This window comes from Staurois parvus, unplaced genomic scaffold, assembly GCF_062004578.1.
Source record: "Staurois parvus isolate SC_StPar_1 unplaced genomic scaffold, SC_StPar_1.0 ptg000347l, whole genome shotgun sequence".
NCBI lineage: Eukaryota > Metazoa > Chordata > Amphibia > Anura > Ranidae > Staurois > Staurois parvus.
Window position 1 is genome coordinate 7,526,639 of NW_028318143.1, and position 25,058 is coordinate 7,551,696.

A 25,058-nucleotide genomic window follows, 5' to 3' on the forward strand; every position below is an offset into this window, starting at 1 on the left:
TAGTAATACTCATATTTTGTTACTTTAGAATTTAATTGTAAAGCCAGAAGTGCATTTACTCTGAGTATTGCTAATGTGTTAGATTGTTTATACTGCTTAAATATACTGCCCCACTACATACTGCTCGCGGCCCCACTACCTCCTGCATACTGCCCCCACTACATACTGCTCTCTGCCCCCTTTGCATACAGCTCACTGCTCCACTGCATACTGCTCACTGCCTCTGCCACACACTGCTCACTGCCCCCTCTGTATACTTCTCAATGCCCTCACTACATACTGCTCACTGCTCCACTACATACTGAAGGGGGCACACTGACTGCTATACTCCTGGAGGTTAATTATTGTGTAGTTTTGGGGGCTAATAATGTACAATCCTGGGGGTTTATTGCTGTGCTAGGAGTTACTGTGCCATTCTGGGCTTTATTATTGTGCCCTGCTGGGATTTAATTGTTGTGCCATGCTAAGTGGTTAATTATTGTGCATTGTTGGAAGTTAATTGCAATGCTGGGGGTGTATTTTTCCATGCTGAGTGTTAATTGTGTCATGCTGGGGATAAATTATTGTTCTGTGCTTGGGGCTAATAATTGTACCAGGCTGGATGTTTTTGTTCCATTCCGGGGGTTAATTAATATGCTGTTCTGGCCTTTACACATGCTGGGGTTATTGTTTACCCTCACACTTATTAAGGGGGTATCATTGCTGGTCCGATTTGGGTTTATTTTACTCCAGAAAACTGTGTATTGTGCCCCAAGCCCCTCTTTTGTCTATATAATGGGATAGACCATGAAAAACACCCACATTCTGGTCACACCCACCTTTGGCCACACTCACTTTTTGCCACCCCCAAAAGACAGCAATTAGCACCCCCACTTAACCTTTCAGCACCAACATAGCAACATCCAAAAACTTGTCTGGAGCTGTCTCTGCTGGAGACCCCAGTGATTCCCTCTTTGGAGTGATTTTCTCTTTTGGCTATGGGGCATAACAGGAAGGGACATTTCTGGGACACAGATGGCTAAAAAAACTGACAGGGATTATATCCATTCCTTACTTCATCTATGGCTTTAATTCTACTTAGAGACTAAATCCAGCCTTTTTTCTGGATAGAGTAGGATGGAAAAGCATATTCTTCTGTCAGTTTCCCTCACTTCCTGTCCCTGTGATTCTAGGACAAGAAATAGGAGGTGCTTTTGTCACCAGAACAGGAAGATACACAGCAATAAAAACATTCTAAGTTCTATCCCTTCTCCATTCTACACACTTGCTCATTCTCTACAAGACCATTCCGCATTTCAGCACCGATTCCTCCTTACCAGCATCACATTAGCGCAGTCTGACATCAGTCTCACATATGGCTTCAGAACATCATAATGGAAACCCGGGGTCAGCAGCTTGCGGTGCTGGAACCACTTTGCACCAGATAATACCAATAACCCTTTCCCTGCATATCAAGAGCACAGTAGAAGGATCAAAGCAAAAAAATGCCTAACAACCAGAATATTACATGGTACATGGATACCAGACTGAAATTTCAGACTAGATTGGGTTGAATATTCCACTGGCTCCTTAAAGTGTATGTTACTCCAACCATTCATATTCCTAATACGTTGCACAATGTACTTGTGTTTAAATGTATCCTGTTCTACTTGTGTGTCTTCCTTTATGTGAATACCTGGTGATCCTGCCAGTACCCCTGCCTTCCTATTTCAAACTGACCATGCTAGACATAGAATCACATCCATCCCAACGTGGTTAGTTTCCTGGATGTGCTGGGAGAAAAGCCTGCCAGTTCTCCAATGGCCAAGACTTGTGCTGACATGTCCCCAATCCCCCTTCCCCCCTGTACAGCCAATCACTGAAAAGATCAATGTATTTCACTTTCTCTGCCTCCGATTAATAAAAGAAAATTAAAAGGGATAATTTTAAAGAAGTTCTCTTCTTTAAAATAATCCCTTTAATTTTCTTTTATTAATTTAATTTTTCGTCTTATTTAAAATTTATTTTTATGATTCATTTTTGCTTAATATGGTGCATAATCTATTGATAAATTTTTTATAATTTGAAACAATGTTTGGGGATGCTATTTAGTACAGTTCCCCTAATTTTTAATAATTTTTAGCACGTTTTATTGATTAGCTCAATGTATATCTCATTGCGACCCCTAGGGGGAGATTTACTAAAGCTTGTTCATTCAGAATCTGGTGCGGCTGTGCATGGTAGCCAATCAGCTTCTAACCTCAGCTTGTTCAGTTAAGCTTTAGCAATAAAACCTGGAAGCTGGTTGGTTTCCATGCAGAAGTGCACGAGATTCTGAGTGAACCAGTTTTACTAAATAAACCCCCTAGTATCCATTTATTACACTGATGGCATACATAGCTATTATCTGCTGATCAGATCCTATTTAAATCATCATACTATCACCAGGGGCAGGTTTTGGCAGAGAAGGTGTGTCCTTTGAAACGCGTTGCCGCCCCCTCCTTGCCCTCCCCCTCCTCTCTTTCTACATTGTTTGGAGATCCACAAGACAGTGTCAGCGGTGCTGGCTATTAGCTGTCAAACTCACTCCTTCACTATGCTGGCTGAGGGATTCTAAATGATCACCCACTTCATGCACTTAGAATTGCTTCTATGTTGCAATCTGCACCAGAGCGGTTTGTCAAGAGTTTACACTGTATGGAGATCCAGGAGGCAGTGTCAGCGGTTTCGACCCTTCGAGGAGTTTGACAGCTGACAAGCTCACTCTTTCCTCATTCCGGCTGAGGGCTTCTAAATGGTCATCTCCTTCACAACATAGAAGCAATTCCAAATGTGTGATCTCCACCAGAGCTCTTTGACAGGAATTTTACAGGTCAGTGTACTATTTTTTAATTGCTCAATAAAACTACATGTATTGCTGACGGAGATGCTGCACTGCTGTTCTTTTGTTTTTTTCAAGCCGTTTCTGGATCTTCCCGGGTCTATTGGTAGATGCAAGATCTTTTGGGAATTTCATTCCATCTGCTCCCCCCCATCTCCACAGACTATTGGACATTGCAACTTGAAGGCCGGGATGGGTTTGTGATTGTTTCTATGTATTGTGCAGGTTACTTTAACACACCCCTTTAGAATAACGTCAGATGAGGCAGAACAACATTTCATAACTTTACTGATAAAACTCAGCAATACAGTTTAACAGGCAAAAAGTCTCTCTCCTAAATAACCCTAACTGTGGCTGCCCCAGCATACCTTCTTAAGTGGAGTCTAGAAGTGGTAAATCCAAGGTGGAGCTTGTCCATGATGATGGTGTCCCGATGAATCAGTGTCTTTCAGGGCGGACTGCAAGTCCCAATGGCCCCAGTACAGGGTAGCAGTAGGATGGCTATTCAAGAAGGGTTCAATAGGAGGCTTAGGCAACTCTCTGAAGACTCTCCAGACTTGAAACTCTTTAAACCCCCCGAGACTCCCTGGATCTGAACCCTTTTCTCTTTTATAAACTCACAAACTGGAGGCGGGGGGGGGGTGGACCCAGAAAAGCCTGGAGAAGGCAGCATAAAGCATTAACCCCTTTCCCTGGCTACGGCAGCCAAACCTAGAAATACTACAGTAGGCAACCTGCCTACAAACATGAAAGTGTCACCTGCCAATAAGCAGGAATGAACTGATGGGGAAGTGATAGAAAGTGACAGGAGGAGCAAATGAGCACTAATTGATAGGAAAGTTGTGACATACCAATCCATGGGGTGATGAAGTGATAGGCAAAGTTGTCCTTTGGATCTGTAAGAAAGAGAACGTGATAGTTCATTAAGAGTGCTGTAATGTTTAACCCCCTTCCCCCTTATTTAGGGTACAAGATGGCAGAACCTAAAAATAGGGCAACAGGAAACTGGAGTTGAATATTTTATGGCTTTCCAGGTTCTTCCTAGATCCACGTTTTTTTCTAATATTGCAGGGATCTGCTACCCTCTGTTGTCTGTATTTATAAGTGGCTGTGTTACTTAAAGCGGTATTAAATAAAAAATGTAATATATTGCAGTTTACCAATCATTAGATGTGGTGGGTGCATTCGTTTTTTTAGTTTTATTTCCCCCATTTGCTTTCATCTGGTGATCTGACCATTAACACACCTCCTATATTAGAGGGCCCCCACTGTGGATCTGTGAGCACAGGGGCCACCTTTGGACAGCAGCATTGTCAGTCTGGGGGGGGGGGAAGGGTTAGATGTATTAGCAGATTTAAATACACTAACAAATTGAAGCCAAACCTTGACTATCACTTTATAGGCAGTTTTTAAATGTATTTTTTACATACATAAATAAAAACTGATCACTGTAAGCACCCCTGCCAGTGTTAAATGATTTGTCTCATTCTGTAACTGCAAGAAAGCTTGTTCTTTTGCAAAACAACAGACTTACTGGTTGGATCACCAGATGAAAATAGAAGAAAGCCTAAAAAAGAAAACTAATGCAGCCATCACGTCTGAGAACTGATAAGCTGAAATATAATAAATATTTACTTTTAGGTGTAATAGCTCTTTGATGCCACAGAGTTATTTATGTACATCACTTTCTGTCTCTGGAGGATTGGGTTGAAAACTCTAGAGGGATGATATAGAGAGGGAGAGTCTTATACCACATGTCCTGCTATTGACGGGCAGCTGCTGAATCCATGCCATTTATATATTTATTGTGTATATTCCATACCAATAAGTCACCACTCTCCTTTACACGTAGCAAACATTTTGGCACATGCACAACAGTTTCAAGCCTCCCTGCTGACTACACTGCAGAGGCAGTCTCATTAACTACTTCCAAGTGGAAAACTCACAGAATGCTGCTGAGTGAGAACAGGAGGAGGCTGTGTGAATGGGGAGCACAAGCAGGAGGAGAGGTCTTTAGGGCCTGTGTGATATGCGAGTGTGAGCAGAAGGACAGATCATCAGGGGCCGTGTGATCAGTGAGCAGGAGCTCACAAACAGTAAGGGAAAAAAAAGAACTAATGCTCAGAATAAACTTAGCAAGTAAAGCTAACAATAAATTATATAAAATATTTATTTATTTCAGGTACTTATATAGCGCCGTCAATTTACGCAGCACTTTACATATATATTGTACATTCACATCAGTCCCTAACCCTCAAGGGGTGTACAATCTAAGGTCCCTAACTTCCATTTATAGATACACATACTAGGGCCAATTTAGACAGGAGCCAATTAACCTACCAGCAGGTCTTTGGTGTGTGGAAGGAAACTGGAGTACCCAGAGGAAACCCCAACAAGCACAGGGAGAACATGCAAACTCCAGGAAGGTGGTGCTATAGTTGGGATTCGAACCGGCAACCCTAGTGCTGCCAGGCAGAAGTGCTAATCATTTAGCCACTGTGCTGCCCATATATAATTCCTACTTTTTCCTGGATTATCCCTATTAAGGTAGTGGGTGATATGTCCAGTGGGAGTGGTGCACATCCTGCACCATGTTCCTTGAACAAAATGTGAGCAAGTTCTTTCCTTGGAAACCCAGATCCTAAATCTAAGCAGTCAATTGGCACCACTGTAAAGCTTCATCAACCTGAAAGGGAGTTTGGACTGTACCCATCAGGTATTGGCAGAGGCCAGTATAGAGAAGGGAGGTGATATGGAAGTGCAGAAACTACATACACCCGGTTGTGTGATGTTGGGGATATCAGTTCAGGAGTGGCATTGCTGAAGTAGAGTACCTTCCCTTGCTGCCAATCCTCCAGTGAGGATGGAGGTTAGGTTACAAAAAAGGATAGACAAATACTGGTGGTAGGGGACTCAATTATTAGACAGACAGATAGAGCAATCTGTGATAAAATTGGGCTTGCCACACAGTATGTTGGAGAGATTGTTGGGTGGGGCTGGCAAGGACTCAGTTGTCATGGTACATATTGGTATCAAATTTATATTTCAGATTGTTTTTTAAGCTTTTGAGCAGTGCAATAGAAAAAGTGCTCCAAAGAGATAATTTCCACAAAGCAGAAACAACCACTTCAATAAATGAAAGTGGTCATTACAATGAACAACATACAAGAAGATAGAAGGGTAATATGCATGTCTGTTATCAGTAACCCTTACTTATATAGAGCTTATATCAACAGCAGCTGAAAAAACTACATCTCCAAGTATGTAGTGTTCAGTGCTATCTGGAGGCCAACAAGAGTTTAACAAGGCCTATGAAAAGCTGAATCTGTTAGAGTATGAAGCATGTTCCCTTTCTTCATTCAGCCCATAAAGAGCAACAATCTAGTGCAGGGGTGGGCAAACTTTTTGACTTAAGTCCCCAAGTCCCCCCTGTGTCAATTCACTTACCTTTGCTCCGCGCGTTCCTCTCGCCGTGTTCCCGCGCCGTTCCGATGTAGCATGAAAATCTGTCTCCTATGAGGATCTGTCCCCCTCGACGTATCTGCGCATGTGACAGTTTCAGGCATTAGCAGCCGATCGGCGATCTCCGGCACATGCGCAGATACGTCGAGGGGGACAGATCCTCATAGGAGACAGATTTTCATGCTACACCGGTCTTCAGGGCGGACTGTGAGAGGAGCCTAGCGGGAGCCTAGCTCCGCGGGCCGGATTAACAGGTCCGCCGGGCCGTAGTTTGCCCATTGCTGATCTAGTGTAAGCAATAATATTCCTTAAGAGGAGAGTATGCAAATCATAAAAAGATAATGCAAAAGTCAGAAAAAGAGAAAAGAGGGGATCACAATGGCTGGGAGAAAATGTATAATCCAATCTCAATCAGCAGAAGACCAACAACGAATTTAGAGGCAGATGGAGTATCCTAAAAAATGACTTTAGGGACTTAGGAGCTATATTAAAGAACATTACTTCCAGGGCAGTATTCCCAGGAATACTGCCTGTACTTCAAGCTACACCACAGAGGCAGCAAGAGCTTAGGAAACTTAACAAATGACTGAGGAACTGGTGCAGGAAAAAATGTTGGAGAACTGAGCTGACATTTGGGTTGGTTGCTGGCTCTATAGCATGGACAAATTCCACTTAAGAAGAGTGTGCAGCTCTGTTGAAGGAGAAGATGGTCAACATGTTGGAGGAACTTTTAAACTAGGTGGAGAGGGGAAGTGATCAGAGGAAGATATACCAGACAGTGGACAAAGGTCAGAGGGTGCTGGGGTGGATAAAAATGGTAGTGTAACTAGACTACCCAGGACCAATGCATGTAGACTGGTAGAATCCTAGTACAGCCCTAGATCAAATGAGGAGAAAATAATATGTGCCAGTACAAAATTAAAAGGCATGTTCACAAATGCTAGTTTAGTTAGCAAATGGAAGAACTTGAACTGCTGATACATGAGGACGGTTTTGACTTTGTGGGAATGTCAGAAATCTGGTTTGACAGCTCACATGATTGATTTGCAACTGTCCAGGGGTACTCTCTCTAGCAGAGGGACAGGGTAGGAAGAAGGGGGGGGGGGAGGTTTTGCTTATGAATATGAGGGATGCCATTGCTAACAAGGCAAGAAAGTAGGTGGAATGCTTGTCACTGGAGCGTTAAATAGAAGAAACACACAGAAAGTTAATTGTGCATGTATGCTACAGGCCCCCTAGCCTAAACGAAGAGGAGACCAATTTCCTCTCACAGTTAGAAATAGCAGCAAGACAGGGCCATATTATTATGGGAGATTTCAGGTTTTGATATATTTCAGATATTGACTGGGCAGGCGGAACCACTCACTTTTTTAAGGCTCATCAGTTTGTGTCAGTGGGTAGATGCCCCGACTAGAAATGATGCTATGCTTGACCTACTAATTGCAAACAACACGGAGCTGATTGCAGATGTGGAAGTAAGGGATAACTTGGGAAACAGATATCACAGAGCAATTATGTTCACCGTAAATCGTAGGAAAAAGGAGACAGGAGGGCAGAACAAGAACACAAAATTTCAGAAGAGCCAACTTTACTAAGCTGCGATATATACTACAGGACATTAAATGTGTTAAAGCTCTAGAAACAGAATGCTGAGGAAAAATTGGAGTACTTTAAGGACATATTAAATAACAGCATTAACCAGTGCATTCCAATGGGCAACACTAGAACTAGCAGCTAAACCTGGGTGGCTAAATTCTAGTGTAAAAAGGCATATTAAAGAGAAAACACTGTCCTTTAAAAAATATAAGGCTGAAGGGTCACCGTCAGCATGCAAGCAATATAAAGAATTCAATTAAATAGTAAGAGTGTGACCAAGACAGATAAATAGACCACAAGAGACACATTGCAGAGGAGAGTAAAAAAAAAAAGTCCCCAAAAATGTTTTACATATATCAATAGTAAAAAGGTGATGTCAGACCACATTGGCATAAAGCATGATCATAGGAAGTTGGCTACAAGTGAAAAGGAGAATGCTAAATACATACTTAGTGTAGCACTACTCCCTTAGCAGTCACTGAGGTCTGGGTCTTCTATAGTCCTGCACAGCCAGGCAACAAGCATTTTCCACTCCAACTTGCATCCAGGAGACAGTAACCAGTCCTTGAGCTTGGTTTTTTTATATTATAAGGGGATGAATAACTTGGATGGGGTAAGGGGTGTATGGGATGCCCAAGGGAATGGCAACTGAGGACAATCTTCCTGAAACTTTGTAGAAGGATCCTCTTCATGGAGAGCTACCCAGCTTCTCCTGGTGTATCATTCCAGACCCAAGATACTCTTCTATCCAGCTATCTGAAGGAATCCCTGGGCAGAGGATCCAGTGCAAGTCACTTTAAATGCAAGACAGTCCTGGGTAGAAAGCTAATCCAGTTTCCCACTAGAGTGTTCTTCCCCTTACTGACCCAGGGAATGTCGGTCAACTCACTCATTCCTCTGCCTGCAAGCTGGTGGGTTGGTGGCTACTCACAGGCCTTCTGCTGCTCCACTCCTTCCCTGTTGCACAGATGGTCCTCACTATTATACCCAGGCTGCTACTCAGCCCCCCTAACTATAAATTGCACTCTAGCTCCCCCTAGCTATCTAGGAGGGTGCTACATTAGTAACACAGCACAGAATGTACCAATATGACTAACAGAAGCCAGTGTTAAAAAAAAAAAAAAAAAAAAACCACTCAAACAATTTAATTTGAGTAAATCACCAGGACCAAATGGTTTACGCCCAAGGGTCCTCAAACAACTTAGCAAGGTTTTAGTCAGACAGTTATTCCTAAAGTTTAAAGACAACTTAGTAAATGGAATGGTACCAGCTGATTGGCAAAAAGCTAATGTGGTACCAATATTCAAAAAGGGGCCAAGATATATATCTGGCAACTGCAGACCAGTAAGCCTAATATCAATAGTATGTAAAATACTGGAGGGGATGTTAAGGGACCACATCCAAGAATTTGATGATAAAAATAGTGTAATTAGTAGTAACTAGCATGAATTTATAAGATAGGTCTTGGCAGACCAACCTGTTAACATTCTATGAGCAGGTGAGTTGTTGATAGAGTCCTGTGGATGTGTTATATCTGAATTTTGCTAAAGCATTTGACAGTACCCCATAAACACTTAATTTACATACTAAGATGTGTTGGTATTGACAAGAGTATGTATCTGGATAGAAAGCTAGTTATAGGAGCTCATTCAGAGGATGGTGATAAATAGTGTACCCTCTTAATGGTCTGGAGTTGTAGGTGGGGTACCCCAATGCTCTGTCCTAGTACCAATTCTGTTTAACTTGTTCATAAATGATATTGAGGTTGTGTATACATAGTTCAAGCTCTGCGTTTGCTGATAATACAAAGCTAAACAGGGTAATGACTTCATAACATGATGTAGTAGCTTTGCAAGAAGATCTCGATAAAACAAAGGGGTGGTCAACGACATGGCAAATCAGGTTTAATATTGAAAAATATAAAGTAATTCTAATGAAGGCTAATATGAATGCTAGTTATTCAAAGGGAGAGAAAGACTAGGAGAATGTAGGATGGATCAGGATCTGGGGGTCCTAGCAGATGACAAATTCAGCAATAGCATGCAATGCCAAGCTGCAGCAAGCCTATTTGAATATTTACTTAAGAGATAAAACTATAATTCTTCCACATTACATAACTCTAGTCCGAGACACATCTTGAGTATGCCATCCAGTTCTGGTCACCCATCTTCAGGCAGGATATGTTGGAACTGGAGAAAGTCCAGAGAAGGGAAATAAAGCTAAAAAGGGGGCTTGGGAACCTCAGTTATGAGGAACAACTACAAACATTACATTTTATCTCCCTGGAGAAGAGATGCTTGAGAGGAGATATGATCGCAATATACAAATGTCTAAATGGTGATTCTAGCAACAGGGAAAAAATATTCAGTCTTAGGTCTCTTAAAAAGATACATGGTCTCTCAATAAATTTGGATGAGAAGCAGTTTAACCTTTCAGGTTTACTCTTCCAGGGTGAATGATGCTAACTATATTCAGCAGGGACATTTTGTGGCACACAAAAAAAAAAAGAAAAAAAAAAAAGTGTGATGTGGAGAGCATCGCCAGATTATAGTTGAGTATTGCAGCCAGATCTGCTAATTTTTCTTTTATCTACACATGGGGATGGGGTTGCCACACTGAAATAAAGAGCCTGACTTTGAACTTTATGACCCATCACTGCTACTAATGCCAAGCCTATTCAGAAGACTGAGGAAGGTTGGGCATCAAGCTTAGCAACCTGACTATCTTAAAACACACATTCTAAAACAGTAAATGCTGCAAATGTGTCTAATAGCATAGGGAGGTATACATGCATACAACACACAACAAATCCTAGAAACCTACGGAACTCCAGCCAAAAGTTTTCTTCTTGGTTTTTGATAGAGTGGAGAAGAGATTGGACCTATGCTGGCATTTATTGTTGCTCTCTCTTGGCTTGAAGGTAAGGGGGTGGTAAGGGTTAATCGTATCTTTGACAGATTGTTGAAATAAGTGTCCCCATTGTGAAATTCCCATCCTACACCTACTAATTGGTAAAAACAGTTTTATATTTTCATTAATTTGACCTGGTGCCTTTCATCAATTAGGTCATAGGCAGCAATAAAAATACAACAGAGGTTCTGAATCTGTAGAAGTGGTCAGCACTGATCCTCTCTAAAGGAAATTTGTAGTGACAGATGTATCCAGACTGTCATCATTGCCCTCTCCTGAAAATGCTAGTTGCCTGCCATTCTGAGCCAATGGCTTTAACACTTTCTGAGTGACTGACAATTATGAAGTTTGGGAGTTCCATTCTCACTTGCTGCATACTTGCTCTGGAGAAGTAACTCAAAGTAGTAAACATCATTGCCACTAGCTTTTTCAAAACCTATATTAACTAACGGGGTTCACTCAGCAGCGGGTGTGTGTGACCCCCTGGATGGGTGCACAACACATAAAAACACGGGCACAGCACAACAACAGTGGAGGTGAAAAACAAAAGGGTGCAGTTTTACAGGAAAACGTCAAACCAAAAAGAAAACATCAAATCAAACCCTGGCCAACTTGGCTACTTACTGTACAAATCACTTCCCTAGCTATCCATTAGGTACAGCCTGATGCTGTACCTAGTCTCTGTTAGTTGGAGGCTAACCACACAGGCTTTTATCTCACTGCACTCAGATAGTATGTTGCTCCCCCAGTCAGTTCAGGCACAGATCAGGTTGGAGCAACTCCCTAAGCAGGCTGGGAAGTTTTATCAAGGCCTTGAGCCCAATACCTTCAGCTGGGCTCATTACCTCGGTGCTGAAGGACTCAGCACTTCCCTCTAGTCAGTGGAACAAATTCCCTATAGTCTAAACCTTGGACAAATGTATCGTCCATCCAAGACGCAAGCAGGTGATTTCAACTGCCTACTGTCACATAACATATCCAAATCCTTATCGCAGAAGATGTTATCCTTTTACAAATCAAAATTCATTAGCAAAAAACAAAATGAAAACAAAAAAAAAAAACTTCTTACCTTGTCTGGACAGAATGGTCTTTGCATAGTCTGGGTGGCAGATAACAAGAGTGGCAAAGAATCTTCCAAGCCACATGGTATATGCGTATTCAAATTTTCTCCCATAACTAGCCACAACATCCAGATCGGTGCCATCTTGCTTCAACTATTAAAAAAACAAAAAAATTAAAACGGCATTTATGACAAAGGAGAAAATGAAGCACGATGGTCATTTAGCAGATTCTATTTTTCTGATCCCTGCACCAGGTAAAAGCGTGAAGTTAAACACTAAATAGTTGCTATGGGCAGGGCTTTTTTTCTCAGGGAATAGGTGCAGGTACTCCTCCCTTCCCAGTCACCCCTTGTCTTTGCCCCCTACCCACCTCAGAGCACCATCGTTTGGTTTCACCCACTACCCAACTCCCAGTAATTGCCCCTTTAAGAGAATACAGAACCAAGTATCATTTTGTGGTGCTAAGTAATATGTTAATGATAAAAAAGCAGTAAAATAGATCCTCTGCAGCCAGCAACAATAGATCCACCCAGCAACAATAAACTCTACAACAAAACACCCCCAATAACAATAGATCCACCCCAGCAACAACAGACCCCCACCAGCAACAATTGATCTCCCAGAAGCCAGCAGAAACAGGCTCTTCAGTGGTGAGCAACAATAGACCTCACCTGAAATAGTAGATCCCTCCCAGCAACAACTGACACCCCCAGCAACAACAATAGACTTTCCAGTACACCTCACCACTACATGCATTCTGGCTCTGGAGGTGCCGAAACTGCGTTCCCCCGCATTCCCGCTGAAAAAAGCCCTGGCTATGGGTTATTTAAGGTATAGCTGTGCTTCTTGCATTCTTATACTCCTTGCTTTACAGCTCTTCTATTTCATCCATTCATTTATTTCTTTGACTGAAAGCTATGCTGTCAATCACAGAACTTATAGGGGGAGCTGGGAATGTCCTGTACTGACTGGCATTCAGGAGGTTTATCTGCTGTGACAATGCTGATAATCTCCTCCTCAATGCAACCTCAGCATCTCTTCCATAGTCTGTGTCTTTTTCCCTGCTACGGTTTTGCTCCCTGAGGATTCCTTACAGGAAGACGTTCAATCTGCCCATATTTCTCCTAAACATAGGAATACCATTTTGGTCCTTAATGTTGTGGTGGACTTGTGTTTTGCCTTAGAGTAGCTTGTGTCAACTTACCCAAAAGACACCAGCCTGGGCTTCTAAAAATGCATGTACCATGGAGTCTGAGTTGTAAGCTGACAAGCTGCATCCTGAAAATACGTTCACCACTCTTAAGCGTTCTGCTCAGCAATATCTTATTCCTCTTCAGGATTTACCTAAAAAAATGAGTGGTCCCAGTTGTGGACCCTGCCATTTGCTGCCTTGACAAGATCTTAACAGTCATTGCCTCTTTTCAACAGGGGAATCTTCTGGGCTCTGTGAACATCAGAGATGCCTACATACACATCTCAATTTTCCCACCAGGCAGCAAAATGACCAGTTTGTTACCCTTCCCTTTGGTCTGTTCAAAACACCTTGGGGTTGGTTTACTAAAACTGGAGAGTGCAACATCTTGTGCAGCTGTGCATGGTAGTCAATCAACTTCTAACTTCAGCTTGTTCAATGAAAGTGGTTGTAAAGGCTCAATGTTTTTTACCTTCATGCATGCTATGCATAAAGGTAAAAAACATTCTCTGTGTAGCTGCTCCCCCGGCCCCCCCAATACTCACCCAAGCCCCTCTCGATCCAGCAATGTGCACTGGAGTCTCTGCAATCCCATGACTCCCTCTCCTCTTTCTCTGTCAATCACAGCCAGTGAGCCAATGAGAAGAGTGAGGGGGTGGGTCCAAGGCATGGCTCCATGTGTGAATGGACACACAGAGCAGCAGATGCCCCCATAGCAAACTGCTTTCTGTGGTGGAGGCACCCGACAGAAGGGAGAGACCAGGAGCACCGGTGGGGGACCCGAGAAGAGGAAGATCTGTGCTGCTCTGTGCAAAACCACTGCACACGGCAGGAAAGTATGATGTATTTGTTTTATTTTTTTTTATTTAAGCCTTTTAATATCACTTTAAGCTTTGACAAAAGAAACTGGAAGCTGATTGGTTTCTATGCAGAGCTGCAGCACTCTCATGTTTTTGTAAATCAACCCCTTTGGGTCTTCCCCAAGATGCCATCAAAGTCCTGGCTCTGTTTTGCTCCCAGGGTATTCACATAATAAAATTTCTGGATGATCTCCTGCTAAAGGAACAGTCTGTACAGATTCTGTCAGTCATGTCCACTGAACAGCAAAGAATCTGCAGAGATTCAGATGAATTTTCCATGTCCAGGAATCAGGGATGGATTTGAGTCATCGCCTTGAGTATATGTGCTTAGTCTTGGATACAGCCACTTACAGAGTGTTTCTTCCCCAGGAAGAGTTCCAGTCCTTCCTCTCACATTTGCACCATTCAGTTTAGGAGCCATCCCACTATTTGGCTACCTCTTCCCCATTCTGACAAAAAAGAACTTTTTTTTTATTTGACTGGAGTTGAGCTACTTAGTTTATGCCCCTTCACAGACAACATTTTATATCGGCAGTGCATCTTAATTTAATTACAACTGATACTGCAGGGTGTGTTTGGTCAGATTATTTATCAGCACTTTTCACCCAGTAGATCCGATGTTGAACCCAGACATTTGTTTTGACACCTACTGACTGTTTCTACCTTTAACTGATAACACCTGTTTGACAAGTCCATAGAAATGAATGGTTAACCCATAGCACACAGGCCAATGCAGTGAGGACACCACGAGGCTTATCACAAAGACTAGACCTATGGAACTGGAACCTGGGATCAAACTGCAATCTTCAAGCTCAATAAACAGGTAAATCTGGAATAAAGGGCATATATCTGATAATTTTTGGATTGTGAGTTATTGTGTTGCACGAATATAAATAGTACTAAGGACAATAATTTGAAGAGTGAGGAGACAGAAAAAATAAATAAAATAAAAATATTTAAAACAACGTGACATATAACAAATAATAAGTGACCATCAAAATAAACATAAGTGATCATCAAATTGGCACAAAGTCCATGTAAATAGACCGCCAACTCCAAACGAACAAAGCAACTGGGTGAAATGAATGATATATCCGTCACCGGCTAACATACCTTCTCACCTCCACACCAAGACCCCAAGGGGCCACACAGCTTTCAGGCCTCACACTCCCAGGGCCCTTAATAGATATCTAAGATGATAGAATTTAATAGATATCTAATTTAATATATTAAATAGATTTAAATAGATTTAATAGATATCTAATTTAATAAATTTAATAGATATCTAAGATGATAGAATCACACCGTTCACAGGAATATGGCCTTCCTCACCGTATAACCGCAGGGATTTCAGTGGTGTTGAAACTGGTAATCCTTTTCACAGGAACATCAGCCAGCTCAGATGCACCCCAAAGGAAAAAGAGAGAGCACTCTCATAGTGTGGTAATTTTAAAGCAAAAACGTTAATGGAGAAATGCCAAATGAACACTTACATCACATCAGTTGAAATCGGGCCTCAAACACATGTATTGATATGGTTTTTACTCCGCTAACAGACCCACACGTTACGTCACTGTCCTGTGACTTCATCAGGGTCTTTTCAAATTCGGTCACTTTTTTAATTTTTAAATGTTTAAAAAATTTTTTTATTTAGTTGTTTTAATTGGTTGTCACTCTTTTGAGTTATTCAGTTGTTTTTTTAATCTGATCATTCCTACTATCCAGGTGTCTGTCACAGGACATTTATAGAAGGAGACCCAGAAAGCTGCTGCTATAGCTCACTTCCTACTAAATGCATAATGGTAATTAGGAATATGCTGTAAATTTGTAATAGTTTATATCTAATTACTAATGTAGCTAGGGGTAGCTAGACTCCAATTGTTAGCTAGGGCTGAGTAGCAGCCTGGGTGCAATAGTTAGCAGAGGGCAAAATTTGGTTAGAGCTGAAGAAAGGTCTAGAATAAGTGGGTGGAACTAGGAGTGGCTTTTCTGCATTATTGAGGGAGGCTGGCTAGTCCTCAACAGGAGGCTTGGTAAAGGGCCTGGACAACCCTTAAAAGTAATGGAGCCTACGCAGCAGGAGAGTTGGAGGAGAAAGAGAAGGAAGAGAGTTGGAGGAGCAGGAGGAGAGTGCGGGTGAAAGAGATGGAGAAGGATATGAGGCTGAAGGCTGGAGCCTGTGAGGGGGCCCAGATGGATAGGGGCTCACCTGCAGGTGCGCAAGATTCTTTAACAATTTTGATAATAACATTTACTGTATTTTATTTATCATTTGTGTTAGTCATGCCTCACAAATTTTACCTTTATGCAAGGATCTATTATTTTTTCTCCTTGAAAATTGAGATTTCCTTAATTAGGGATGTGGCACATTAAGCCATCTACTTTACATTGTACAAACAAGCTGGCCATAGACGACGCGATTTTCTTTCCTTAAACCACGGGTTGCAAGGAAGAAAATCTCTAGATTCCAACACTGACTGTGTTGATGGGGGAATCCCTGAGCCATTTTGTTCTCCCAGTGGGGGGGCAATGATATGATGAAGAATATGACATCCTGGCTGTACCAAAGTTGTACAACAATTGCATTGGGTGAACTGGCCGAGATTTGAACCATCTATGGTCAGCTTTATAATACCTGGCAACTCCTGGGAGCAAATTCGAAGAAACCCGTTTCCTGGGGATGGACTCTCACAACACGGACTGTCCTCCAAAAATAGGGACGAATGGCAACCTTCCTTCAGCAGAACAAGTGAGTACAGAGCATGTCAGAAAACCCTCTCTAATGTGTATTTTTTTAAATGTATAAATGGGAACATTTAAAGATTGTCCAAGTGATGGGCACTCTGCAGCAATGACAGCTCTCACCTACCATCCAGGTCCACAGCAGTTAATAAACTTCTATCCTTTGCCCAAAGTGGAGGAAGCAGCACATCATCACTGGCTCCAGCAGTCCATAAAATAAAAGCCAGTAGGCACATGATACCTTGCCCTGCCCTACACCTCAATGCTGAAGAACTATCATTGGATCCTGGGGGATGGAGGTACGACATCAGGAGCGGGGTAATTTATTTGGGCCAATGGCACTGAATACAGCTAGTGTACACCTAGAATACTACAAGCCTTCCCCAGCCTGGCCTCTCTTATGAAGGTTAGGCAGCCATGCTGTATTTCTCCTCTCCACTGCTGGCAGAGGTAGCGATGCCGCAGTCACATCTTCTGTCAGCCTATAGGGATAGAGCTTGAAGGAGCTCAGGTGGAGTGGGACAATACTCATCTCCGTGGGATCGCAGGGTTAGGGTCAGATTGCGGGGTTTTCCCAGAGAAACCAGAATGGTTGGGCGGTGTCTACATTATTTCCTCCATACCGCTACTCTAAACTAGAGCATTGCCATATTAATAGATAAAAGCTATTTGTACCACTCGGACTACCAACCTCCACCTTGTTCAATGAATGTGCCCAGTTTAGATAATGGCAATTTAAAGTATATGTGAACCCTTTCCTTGTAAAACAATCCATTCAGTTTAAAATAAAAATAAAAGGCTAAACATGCATAATTTCTGTTCTCTCTCTGTTCTCTGCTGAAAAAGTGGCTTAGAGAGGTGGGGGTGGATAAACAGCAGTACACTGATCTTTCCAGTGAATAGCTGTGCAGTGGGGGAGGGGGCAGCACAACTCTGATCATTGGATAGGCATGCTATCCTCCCAGCACAGTCCGAAAAATGACCACACTAAGATGGATGTGCTCTCATGCCTAGTGTGGTCAGTATGAAATAGGACAGCAGAGGGACTGACAGTATCACCAGGTATTTCATACAAAGGAAGAAATACAAAGAGAACAAGGCACTTTTTAAGACAAGTACATGGTACAAGAGGCACATATCAGGAATATGAAATGTTGCGGTAGCATATTCTTTAAAGCCACTCTCCGGTCTGTAACTAAGAGCAATTAAAAAAAAAAAAAAAAACCCTACCTGAATGTCCCTTTTACTCACCTAAATCTGTGGTCATGTGATGTTCCCTTCCTGAGTCTTCCCTCTTTATCTGTGTACAGGAGGTGGGTTCCTTCAAGTGTCCACTTGACTGCTTGCCTGATGTGCGAAGCAAACCTTTCAGCGCTATATAAATACTGTATAATCTAATAATGTGCACACTCCCTCTTGGCTGTCCACCAGCAGGGTCCTTGCAGGATCCAGGATCCAGACCACCTGCAATGGTGATGTTAGCAAAAATGAACGGTCAGCACAGGCACATCTGCCATGCTAAAATACCCGACACCTGGAAGCTTCACCAGCAAGGCACTTGGATGGCAGTCTTAGGGCCCTTTCACACTGATCAGTTTTTGATCCACTTTTCAGTTTAAAAAAATGGATGAAAAATGCATTCCTATAAATCCTATAAAACTGTTCACACTGGTCAGTTGCGTTTCTATTGCGTTTTTTAAAGTCCTGCTTGCTACATTTGTGCCCTTACACACTGAGCAGTTTTTGATCAGCAAGCAAGATTTTAAAAATGGAACTGAAATGCAACTGACCAGTGTGAAGAGTTTCAAAGGATATAAATGGATGCATTTTTCTTCTGCTTTGTTAACTGAAAAACTGCTCAAAAATGGATACGTGTGAAAAGGGCCCTTAGGGGAACATAACATCGCTTACTTATCAGACAAAAAAAACAAAACATTTAATGGGTTAGATGGGGTGGCGGTTTAAGTTTTGCCCAAAGAAAGGTTTTCAACTGTGACTATGTAAATCAAACCTCTGCTTTGCTTTAAGTCTGCTGTGGGCCAGTCAGTCAGCACTGTCAAGGCAAATCCTTGGCTCTGTGTAAGCTTAGAAAGCACAGAGAGGTAAGTGAGCGCTAAAATCAACTGAGCTGCTGAAACACCAAAAGGTACCAAAAAAACCTCCAAAGCATCAATATAAATGGGTGCAGCGCTAAAACCTTAAAAATGCCAAGTGTCAACATTTAGTAACCACATATGTAATAAATGACGAATATATATACAGTTGTGTTCAAAATAATAGCAGTCAGACATCACTAACCTGATCAATCACTGTTTTTGGTAGAAATTATATTTCTACATGGCAAATAATTTACTAGCAGGCAGGGACGGACTTACCGTTTGGAAACTCGGGCACTGCCCGAGGGCCCGGGGTCAGTAGGGGCCCCATGAGATGCCCCTGGTACCTTTTTCATAGGCTTTTTTGAGTTTGGGCAAGGACACAGGGGCCCCATGATCCCCTATTGCCTGGGGGCCCCATGAGTTGTCAGTCCGCCCCTGCTAGCAGGTGTAGTAGAGTAATAGAAATCCAACAGACCCAACAGTCATGACATGCATGCTGCTGATTCTGTGTAATTGAATCGCTAATTGAAAGGGGCATGTTCAAAATAATAGCAGTGTGGAGTTCTATTAGTGAGGTCATTCATTCTTTGAAAAACAGGTGGCAATTATTGCCCTTATTTAAGGAAGGAAGGCAGCAAATGACTCCATGCAACACAGAGGTACAGCAGTTCTCAGAAACAGTGCTTATACAACGAAATATTCATTAAGTGATTCAAAGGAAAGCAAAATCTTCAAACATTTTTCAGTTTATATAGTGAATGTTTGAGTTTGTAAAGAAGAATTTTTTTTAGAGGAACAACACAAATTTGATATATTTTTCTTCATGTTTTGATTTGGAATAGAATGTGTTGTGTTCCCAATGCATTTGTGTGTATGGAAATAAAAGTTATTAGAAGGATTTTGAGCTTTATTCACTTTTTTCAACACACTGCTATTATTTTGAACACAAGTGTGTGTGTATATATATATATATATATATATGAGAATATTCAATAAAGTGACCAGTGATAAGGTGCTAATATATCAACAAAATAAAGTGACTTAGTGGCAACATATATCTCTGTCACTGTGTAGTGTCCAATAGTGCTTAATAAAGTGCTGGAATAGTAATAACAATGTCCAGAGATGGGTGTATGGAAGATCTGATAATGATCTTCAATTGCTGGTGATCTATCCGGTATTACAGTGATGTGTCCAATAGCGTAAAGATTGCGCACTCACCAGATGCGCAATCAGCGCATTTAGAGATAACACTTTCAGTAGATCAACTGGAGGCCCCTTTAAAGGTGACTATGGTCTGGTCTGATGTTCCCTCACTGCTTCCTCTGCTGTCAGCAATGGCCCTGCCGCTCCCCTCATGATGTAAGTCAATCAATAAATCTTGCACCAAAGTGGATGCATACAAATATCCGTAAAATCATATAATGATATAAAAAACTGGTGAGGATACTGGCACAGATGTACGGATATTTGTATGCATCTACTTTGGTGCAAGATTTATTGATTGACTTACATTTATGTGTAAGGCGTTTATATAGTTTAGCCTTACATATTTGGGTACCTGGGATCAAGCGTGCATGCGCTGTGGTTACTCCCGAGGGGATTTTATCTAGTTTGGAACAGGGGCGAACTGACAACTCATGGGGCCCCCAGGCAATAGGGGATCATGGGACCCCTGTTTCCTTGCCCAAACTCAAAAAAGCCTATGAAAAAGGTACCAGGGGCATCTCATGGGGCCCCCTACTGACCCCGGGCCCTCAATAGGGGACTATGGGGCCCCTGTGTCCTTGCCCAAACTCAAAAAAGCCTATGAAAAAGTTACCAGGGGCATCTCATGGGGCCCCCTACTGACCCCGGGCCCTCGGGCAGTGCCCGAGTTTCCAAATGGTCAGTTCGCCCCTGGTTTGGAATATATGTAAGTCAATCAATAAATCTTGCACCAATGTGGATACATACTGCCCCACCTCCCGGCTTCTGAAACTCTTAAAAGGACTGACATGTCACTTGTTAGCATTTGCTCACCACATCCAAGAAGAGCAGACTCCAGAGGTTAGCTCCTTGAAAGGATGATGACTGGGCCTTTTCCTCACTGGCTAGTGTTTCCTGTTGTCCGTTCTCTGAGGTGCCTCACCGGGGATGGTCACACGCCTCCTCTGCGATTTCCAACACTCTGACTTCTCTCTGCGGTGGGAGATGTCGTTGCTATCGGTAACAGCCGTTGCTAGTGACTGATACCAATGATCGCAGTTGCCGCTGACTTCAGCTGCTGTAGATAACCGTTGTCCTTAGCAACCGCTGTCAATCTGGAAACAGTGTCCGTGTACTTTAACCACTTCCCGACTGGTCATTGTATATAAACGGCCGGACGGTGGCAGTGCAGGGTCGGGTGGCCGTTTATAAACGGCCTCCCTGCACCCTGCTTGTGCGCGCTCCCTGGGAGCGCGCAGCACCGCTATCCGGTGCCCGCTGTGTCCTCCGGACACTGTGAAACACAGATCGTCGGACGGGACCTCTATATGAGGTCCCGATCATGTGATCACTGATTGGCCAATCAGTGATCACATGCAAAGTAGTTAGCAAGATGTCACTTGTGACATCATTGCTTACTACGTGTGAAATCTGTGAATGATCACAGAGGTCACATGGTACAAGGCTATTCACAACAGCCTTGTACCATGTGACAAGCTGTGACCAATCACAGCTCACTCAGTACTTCTCAATGACTGCAAGAATGCAGACAGAAAGAGAAATGATTGCTTTTACATCCTATATGGGTGTAAAAGCAATCAGTGTAAAAAAAAAAAAAAAAAATCTTCATCACCCCCCACAAGTAGTATAGTGTCACCATGGTGACACTGTACTGCTAGGGTGACAGTATGTAAAAAAATAAAAATAAAAAATAATATAAAAATGTAAAAAAATTTTTAAAATGTTTAAAAATTATAATTTTTGGTTATAAACTAATTTTGGATTTTTTTTTACTAAAAAGATAACGGAATACATTTTGGCCAAGATTTATGATGAAATATTATTTATTTGCAAAATTTTATTAAAAAAACACTTTTTTGCAAAATTTTTGGACTTTTTCATTTATATAGCAAAAAAAATTAAAATCCCAGCGGTGAATAAATACCACCAAAATAAAGCTTTATCTGTCTCAAAAAAATAGTAAAAAATTTATTTGGGTTCAGTGTTGCAGGACCGCACAATTGTCATTCAAAGTGTGATAGCGCTGAAAGCTGAAAATTGCCCTGGTCAGGAAGGGGGTAAAAGTGTCCGGACAGGAAGTGGTTAACAGTAGGGGCTGCAGACTAGCTCTCATATGTCCCCTGCAAAGGCACACATGGCTCCCCCACCCTCCCCCTTGCAAAGCATCCTGGTCCCTGTAGTCCTGTGCAGCATAAAGTTACATTGTCTGCCTCTGTGATGAAACTGCGACTCCCACAAACACTCCAGCACTGCTGAGAACTGAGCCAATCAAACCCTTACTGACAGCATGCAGTGTTAAAAGGGAAACAGTTCTTTAAAAGGGAAACGGCAATGGCCCCGCGATACAGGTATGGCCCACATTACAAGTCCCAGGAGATAATTAACATAATTACGTAAACAGATAAATAATCAAACACATTAAAGCAATGGATTCCTTCATGGCACCTAGAGCAAAAAACTGTTGTAACTGCTTATAAAGTGTTAGCCCCCCCCCCCCAGACTGACAATGCTGCTGTTCAAAGCTGCTCCCTGTGCTCCTTCATCCAAAGTGGGGGCACTCTAATACAGGAGGTGTTTTACTGGCCAGATCACCAGGTGGAAACAGAGGGGGGAGGGGAGCCTAAAAAGGAAAACTAATGCAGCCACCACATCTAATGATTGGTAAACTGCAATATATTTCATTTTTGGTTTTGGATTTAATAGAATAAGCCAGCATTAGAGGTAATTTATTTCATTTGTGCCTACTGCATACAAATAAAAAATTAATTCTGGAGTTCCACTTTACAATACTGGCTCCAGGGGCGGACTGACCATTGGGGAACTCGGGCACTGCCCGAGGGCCCGGTGTCAGTAGGGGGCCATTGAGATGTCCCTGGTACCTTTCATAGGCTTTTTTTGGTGTGGTTTGAGTGTGGGCGAGGACACAGGGGCCCCATGATCCCCTATTGCTTGGGGGCCCCATGAGTTGTCAGTCTGCACCTGACTGGCTCCCAAAGCTAAGCTTACATTATTGTCAAGATAAGTATAGGAGTGCCTTACCATCTGTGCATTGCCATAGAACCAGTGCGTCTCAGGACCTGGAAAAGAACGGAAATGTTTCAGCAGCTGCTTCCTCCTCAGATGCAATGAATAAGCTGTATATAGGAGATAGAGGACACACAGCCAGGCAACCCAATGAAAAATATCTGAGAAACTCAGAGAGGACAATCCAAATATAGAGGACACCATGCTGGAAGTGTACTCAGCGCTGCGCACACCACACTGATATCTATTCTGTATGTCACGTCACATATGTAGTCTAGGGTCAGGAGAAGGCACGTCTTCACAAAAGCAATTGATAGGACAAAGTACAGAGTAGGAGGACAGGTCTTGCAGGAAGTTGAAATTTCCCAACAATCATTACAGACAGCCATACAGTGCAGCATGTGTACCAGAGACTTAGTAGAAGAAAGAGAAAGTAAGTAAGAGTTTATTAAATCCCAGTTTACAGTGGAATTAATTTGATCAGAAACACATGAAAAAAATCAGTTACAAATAATTATTTTACATGAATTTGGTTCAAGTGTTGTACTTACCTTAAAAAAAAAAAACTAAGCAAATTTAAATATTTTCATTTTAACTTGTGCTACATAGGTCAAAAAAGTTGGCGATCATAGAACTGAAAAAAAAATCTTCCGCCTGGGGTTAATTTAGGAGTAGGCAAAATACACCCAACAGCAGGGAAAAATACTTCCCAATCCTCAAAGGCAGTCGTACACTCCAAATCAAACATTCTACAACAGTCTTTCTCAAGCAGGAGTCTATGGTACCCCTGGGTTCCTCTGGTGGTTGCTAGAGGTTCCTTGAGCAATGAACAGATTTATATCCCACCTACAGTGACCACCAATGCAAACAGGCAATTTTGCACTAACCACCAGTGGAGAGGGGTGCTTTTACAATAACTTTCAACTCAAAGAGAAATTTTCCACTAACCACCAATGTAGAGGGGCTCTTCTACAATGACAACCAATGCAAAAGGTCAGTTTTCCATCAAAATAGAGGTTCAATCCACACTGAGCACTAATGCAAAGAGGCAATTTTCCACTAATGAACAATGTAGAAGGGTACTTCTACAATGACCACCAACGCAAAGGGGCAAGTTTCCATGAATCATCAATGTAGAGGGCCAGTCTACACTGACCACCAATGCAAAGGGGCAGTTTTTCACTAATCCCCAATGTAGAAAGTCACTACTACACTAACCACCAATGCAAAGTGTCAATTTTTCACTAATCCCCAATGTATAGGGTCACTTCTACACTGACCACCAATGCAAAGTGTCAATTTTTCACTGATCCCCAATGTAGAGAGTCACTACTACACTGACCACCAATGCAAAGGCATGATTTACCATTGAGCTGTCATTTTTTAGTAGGGGGTCCTCAAGGTTGTGAAAGGCTGTTTACATCGTGTTTTCCTGTAATATTAGCAGTCATTTATATTTTGTGTTCTCAGAGACAAAAAATATACAGATTTTTCTGAAGCAGTCTACTGTGTCTGCTAGAACGAGATCCTTAGCAACCTTTGCTTGACTTTTCCACATTTTCAAAGCTTGTATAGCAAAGAATCCTTTCCATATGCAACCCTTAGTGGGATCCTTCTACATTTTCACAGATTGTACAGTAAATAACTATTTCTACTTTGTGAAACTTCATTTACTCTAGTTAACCATTTGCTGACCACCCCATAGCAGATATACTGCTAAATGGTGGCAGCACTGTGCAGCATTATGTATATAAATGTGATTCTGCACTTCCTGGTCGCAGGTGCGCGCCACTTTTGCTGTGATTGGCCACAGCAGAAGCCGAGCGTGGAGTGCTGGCCAATAGATGAGCGCCGGCACCCGCTGATCATCTAGTAGACTGACAGAACATAGTTCTGCCAATGTAAGCAAGGAAGAGCTGTGTCCTGTCAGTGTCAATGTGCTGCATTCTCTTTCCCTGCAAGGCAGGGAATAGAATCCAGCACAGGGGCAGACTGACCATTTGGAAACTCAGGCACTGCCCGAGCGCCCGGGGTCAGTAGGGG

The 25,058-nt window shown here is 42.3% G+C and overlaps 1 protein-coding gene across 1 annotated transcript in view; it reads right to left on the reverse strand.

The window, feature by feature from the left end:
* LOC149456826 (cytochrome P450 4B1-like) overlaps positions 1-23,268 on the reverse strand; it is a 43,364-nt gene extending 20,096 nt beyond the window's left edge. Inside the window, exons 1-4 of the mRNA XM_089684432.1 lie at positions 23,031-23,268; positions 11,898-12,042; positions 3,712-3,756; positions 1,317-1,444 (exon numbers count right to left, since the gene is read on the reverse strand). Coding sequence (XP_089540558.1) covers positions 1,317-1,444; positions 3,712-3,756; positions 11,898-12,042; positions 23,031-23,219 — 507 coding nt within the window. The 5' untranslated portion in view covers positions 23,220-23,268. The remainder of the gene's footprint in view (positions 1-1,316; positions 1,445-3,711; positions 3,757-11,897; positions 12,043-23,030) is intronic.
* Between the last annotated feature and the right edge of the window lie 1,790 nt (positions 23,269-25,058).